This window comes from Numida meleagris, chromosome 25 (assembly GCF_002078875.1).
Source record: "Numida meleagris isolate 19003 breed g44 Domestic line chromosome 25, NumMel1.0, whole genome shotgun sequence".
Taxonomy (NCBI): Eukaryota; Metazoa; Chordata; class Aves; order Galliformes; family Numididae; genus Numida; species Numida meleagris.
Genome location: NC_034433.1, coordinates 89,306 through 94,133, shown reverse-complemented (window position 1 = coordinate 94,133; position 4,828 = coordinate 89,306). Strand labels below are relative to the sequence as shown.

The window sequence follows — 4,828 nt, the reverse complement described above, 5'->3', positions numbered from 1 at the left end:
CCCCGCCTCGGGATGTGCTCAGTGCCCCAGGATGAGACCCTCTCCCCCGAGATGAGATCCCTTCTGGACGAACACCCCCCAGGGATGTGCCCAGCGGCCCCGGAATGAGCCCCCCCGGGATGAGAGCCTCCCTGGGATGAGCCCTGTGCCCCCACCGGGGATGCACTCCATGTCCACAGGTCCGACCTCAGGATGTGACCCCAGCATGCAGCCCATGCCCCTGGTAAGTGTCCCTAGGACACATCCTGCCCCCATGGGATATGTACCCCCAGGATGTGCTCTGTGCCCCCACCACGTGCCCAGGAGGTGCCACCCACCTCTGTTTGCACCCCATGTCCTTGCTGCCTGCATTGGGGTGCACCATAGGATGTGTGCTGTGCCCCCCAGGAGCCCTCCAGGTCACGCCATGCACCCCAAACCCTGTACCCCTATGCTGTCACCTCAGTGCTCCACAAGTGGGGGACATGAGGTGCAGACAGGGAGGGGTCAGGCCACAGAGACACCACAGGGCTTTGTCCTCTTGCCATTTGGGGAGCCCACAGCCAGGGCCAGCCTGAGCGTCACTGCGTGGCCACAGAAGGCCACCAAAGAAGGCCACCACTGCATGGACGGTAATCATTGCCAAGTTCTGAAAGCTGTGCCATTCCCAGAGCTGTCCCCATGTCTCAGCAGGTTCAGTTCCTGTGCTCCGGGTGCAGCGGATCCCCTTGTGGGAAGTGCAGCACCATTATCTGACATTTGCTTTGGCTGAAGCAGTGGTCACATGGCACAGCAGCACCTGGGGACAGCACAGTGCCACACAGCTGCCCTTGGAGCTGTGGTGTGGTGCCACGAGGCCAAGTGCGATAGGAGGGAGCATTGCAGATGCTGGCTATAAAGCAGCTGAACCCACCTGCACCCAAACCCACCTGCACCCACCATGGTGCTGCCCCTCCGCCTGCTGCTCGCCATGCTGCTCATCGCCCTGGCCGTGGGTGCTCCCAGTGAGCGGGGGCTCATCTTCAACCTGGTAATAGGGGAACACTTGTCCCCACCATGCAGCATTGGTTTCAGAGCACCCCAAGGCAGAGAGTAAAACTCATTTGCAGATGGAGAGATAGAGGGAGAGGGGGTTCACCGGGGTTGTGGGGCAACAGGAGAGAATGTGGCTGTGTGAGGTCAGTTGGGTTTGTGGGGGGTGTGGGGTTCCTTCTGCGTGTGGGCTGACCCCATTGCTGCTGCAGGACACCGGGGAGCTGTGCCTGCAGAGTGCACAGTGCAAGAGCGGCTGCTGCCAGCGGGACACTGGGCTGAGCCTGGCACGGTGCAGCCCAAAGGCGGCCGAAACCCAGGACTGCTCCCGGAAGGTAGGTGCTGTGCATCCCCAGCCCATCCCTAGCCCAGGAGTGGCCCCAAAGGGTGCTGCCCCATTGCGCATCTGTCCCCACAGAGCCTCTATGGGGTTTACTACAAATGTCCCTGTGAAAGCGGCCTGACCTGTGATGCCGATTGGAGCATCGTGGGCTCCATCACCAACACTGACTACGGGGTCTGCTATGACAAACGCGACCCCAGCACGTCGCGGTGACAGATGTGTGTCCCAGTAAAGAGCATCGCCCACCGAGCCCTGTGCCGTGCCGTCACTGTGGGGCAGAGGGGACAGCACAGGGAGAGGGCTTCTGTGTTCTGTGCATGTGTGGAGTGCATTTGGGTATCAGTTCGGGATACAGACGGGCAATAAGCAATGAGGTCGCATCAAGAAGGAGGTGCGGGGGGACAACCAAATGCAGCAGTGGGGGTTTATTGACTGTCAGCATCACCGTTGGTAGGAAATGCCCTCAGCTCGAGTGCTCACCAGAGAGGTATGTGGGGAACTCGAAGGTGGTGGTGAAGCTGTGGTCACTCAAAGTGGTGGTGGTGGTGGTGGCTGCCAGGTTGCGGCCCGGTGTGCAGAACTGCAGGCTGAGGATGACCCTGCAGGCCTGCAGCTGCACCTCCTCCTCGGGGTGCACGAACGTGGCCAGCAGCAGCTCGGCCAGCCGTGAGCTGTCCCCGAACAGTGCCTCGTGCAGTGAGCAGGTGTCGGTGCTGTTATGCACTGCAGTGCGCCGTGGTTGTGTGCAGCCCTCATGCAGCACCTCTAGTAGTAGCAGCAGCTCATACAGCACCGGGCCCGACAGTGAGGTCTGCAGGGTGGTCAGGAAGTTCTCTGGGACCTGCATGGGGGAATGCGGGCAGCTACCAGCCAGGCTGGGTGCAGCCCAGGGGGCAGCTCCCATGCAACTCCCCTTGTGCTCTGCATGGGGTGGGGGTCCAGTCCGTACCTGGCAGCTGAGAATGTGGTGCAGGAAATCCTCTCTGCGGGACAGTGCGGTGAGCAGCCGGAGCACCTGCAGCTGTGGGAACACAGGGCTGGAGAGTGGGCATGGCTGGAGGGGGGATTCCATTTGGGGTAGGGTGCCCGTACCTGGGTGCCATCGTCCTCCTGCTGAAGGAAGTGCAGCAGCGTTGGCAGCTCCTGGCACAGCAGTGGCTCAGCCTCAGGTGGCACCTCCAGCACATTGAGCAGCCGCAGCCCCGCCACGCGCGTGGGCACATCGCAGGTGCTCAGGGCCACCTGCAGCACTTTGGAATAGTGCTCCTGTGGGGATGGGGGAGGGGACGGGGGCAGGGTCAGGGAGCCGTGTGCACATGGATGGCAGGGAAGGGGGAATTCTGACCTGGATTTGGGGTTTGAGCTCATGCTGTGTGGCGAAAGCTCGGAGGGCATTCAGGGCCTGGATCTGTGTGTCCTTACTGGGGTCATCCACACAAGACAGCAGCAGCTGTAGGTCCTCAGGGCTGCAGGGACAGGGCTGGGGGTGGGAGGGTTGGGATGGGATGGGATGAGAATTAGAGATGGGATGGGGATGGGGAAGGGGATGGGGTGGGGATGGGAACAGGAATTGGGACAGGGATAGGGATGGGGATAGGGACAGCAGCACCTTGCTGGGGCACGCTGTGGTCCCTGCAGCTGTCCCTCACCTCCGGCTCCAGCAGGAGGACGCAGCGGGCGATGCTGTTGAGGACGGAGGCGCGGGAGGGGCCCTCCTGCTCGCCCAGCAGCGCCAGCATCCTCTCCAGCTCCCCGTGCAGCTGGTTGCTTCTCATCTCCTCCATGCTCAGCCCTGGGAGTGAGCAGGGAGCAGTGGTCATGCCAACATGGCACGTGGTCCCAACATTTTGCTTTGGGTTCGTGCGTCACAAATGATGAAGGTGAAGCACAAGAAGGGAGGTTGCAGAGGGGACCCCATCTCTGGTGGCCAGGACCTTCTGAATCATGGGCACCGGTGGTGCTGGGAGGGCTGTTCAGTCCAGCTGAGATGGTTTTGTAGAGAAGGTAGATGGCTCCGGCCCCCATGGCCATGCTCAGCACATCCCTCCCCGTCCATGTTCCCCAGCATGCTGCCATCCCTGCGTCACAGCCCTCAGCCCCAGTGGAACCACAGCAGCTTCTGGAAGCGCAGTCTTGTGAGGTCAGGGGGCAGCAATGGGGCCAGCTGTGCAGGGGATCCACTACAGGCACCCTGATAACATGGAGCTCCTGCCATGTCACTGAGCATGGGGACAAAGTGACCCCACACTGGGGACATGGGTTGGGATGAGAACATCTGTCCCATAGGGGTTCCTGGTGCTCAGTGCACAGAGCAGCACCATGGCCTAGCACCAGCTGTCACCTTAGGTGGGGGTCACAGGGGGCAAGGGAGAAATGGAGGGGACTAGGGACACTGGGAATAAGGGACACATGGAATGGGACAAAGGACACAAGGCAGGGGATTAGGAACATGGGGAAGGGAACAAGTATATGGGGGACAAGAGACACACGGAAGGGAAGAAGGAACACGGTGCTGGAGATAAGGGACACATGGAATGGAATGAGGAGTGTGGAAGACAAGGGACACATGGAGGGGGCAAGGAATACATAGAATGGGACAAGGGACATTGGGGACAAAGGACACATGCTCCAAACTCTGGGGAGGGGGGGCAAAGATGCCACCAGATCCTGTTTGGAGCTGAGTGGGGGACCTCATGGCACCTCCTTCCCCCACAGCGTGCTACCTCTGATGTTCCCCCAAGCCACATGGCGGGGGGGAGTATGATGATGTCCCTGCATCCCCATTGCTGTGTGTCCTTCCCCCCCCCCCCCCACCGCTCGTGCTGTTTTTAACACGAGGGTACAGGATGTTCTGCTCTGCACAACCTCAACCTCCCTCCCTCCTCCTCCTGTCCCCCCCCTTTCCTGCCGGCCCCATGGCCTTCACCTCTCCTTCTCTCCGCTCTGATTTAACCCTTTTTCTTGCAAAAAAAAAAAAAGAAAAAAAGAAAAAAGTGCCTTTTGTTAATATTAGGACCACCATTTTTGCAAGCATCACCTCTTATTATTTCTATGGTGACTGTTACCATTTTTCATGTGATATTTCATCAGGGAGCTCTCCTTACACCTCCCCACCCCATGTAATGGCTGGAACCGCAGTGCAGGGGGTCCCTCCAGGTGTCACCCCAGTGCCCATCCACCCAAACACCCCCGACAAGAACTGCTCTTGGGGGAAGGGGTACGGGGGGTGGGCACAGCAGCAGCCGCTGATGATTTCCAGAAGGACCAAAGCAGAAAATCCCCCCAGTCTGCTGGCTGAATGCTTTGTGCTACTGGAGGAATTAATTGGAGGGATATGTTGGAGTGGAGGGGATGGGATTGTGTTAGCACAGGGAGGGCTCCAGGCTGGGGGGAGTTCCTGGGGTGGGATCCCCCAGATTCAGTGTTTTTAGGGTAGAATTCCCCAAAGTGGTGCTGAGCTGTGATGGGGGGGGT

The 4,828-nt window shown here is 59.8% G+C and overlaps 2 protein-coding genes across 3 annotated transcripts; one reads left to right on the top strand and one right to left on the bottom strand.

Moving 5' to 3' along the window:
- On the top strand, positions 896–1,603 carry CLPS (colipase). Its single transcript, XM_021377385.1, has 3 exons — positions 896–1,009; positions 1,224–1,346; positions 1,430–1,603. Exons 1-3 carry the CDS (start codon positions 920–922, stop codon positions 1,565–1,567), a joined length of 351 nt encoding a protein of 116 aa, XP_021233060.1. The 5' UTR covers positions 896–919; the 3' UTR covers positions 1,568–1,603.
- On the bottom strand, positions 1,695–4,140 carry ARMC12 (armadillo repeat containing 12). Of its 2 annotated transcripts, none has more exons than XM_021377384.1 (6): positions 3,289–4,140; positions 3,004–3,146; positions 2,700–2,834; positions 2,447–2,596; positions 2,304–2,375; positions 1,695–2,195 (listed from the first exon to the last, which is right to left on the bottom strand). In XM_021377384.1, the coding sequence occupies exons 1-6, from the start codon at positions 3,428–3,430 to the stop codon at positions 1,818–1,820; spliced, it is 1,020 nt and encodes a 339-aa protein (XP_021233059.1). In that variant the 5' UTR covers positions 3,431–4,140; the 3' UTR covers positions 1,695–1,817. The 2 variants fall into 2 exon arrangements, with proteins under 2 accessions (XP_021233059.1, XP_021233058.1); XM_021377383.1 differs by having other exon boundaries at positions 2,447–2,620; positions 3,289–4,139.

Bases quoted from the DNA above. Each gene is read 5' to 3' on its own strand.
- ARMC12 (XM_021377383.1), bottom strand. From the start codon at position 3,430: ATGGCAGCATGCTGGGGAACATGGACGGGGAGGGATGTGCTGAGCATG. The intron at 2,835-3,003 runs GTGAGGGACAGC...TCCCACCCCCAG, and splicing joins TCCTCCTGCTGGAGCCGGAG to CCCTGTCCCTGCAGCCCTGA. The intron at 2,621-2,699 runs GTCAGAATTCCC...CCATCCCCACAG, and splicing joins AGCTCAAACCCCAAATCCAG to GAGCACTATTCCAAAGTGCT.
- CLPS (XM_021377385.1), top strand. From the start codon at position 920: ATGGTGCTGCCCCTCCGCCTGCTGCTCGCCATGCTGCTCATCGCCCTG. The intron at 1,010-1,223 runs GTAATAGGGGAA...TTGCTGCTGCAG, and splicing joins GGGGGCTCATCTTCAACCTG to GACACCGGGGAGCTGTGCCT. The intron at 1,347-1,429 runs GTAGGTGCTGTG...CTGTCCCCACAG, and splicing joins CCCAGGACTGCTCCCGGAAG to AGCCTCTATGGGGTTTACTA.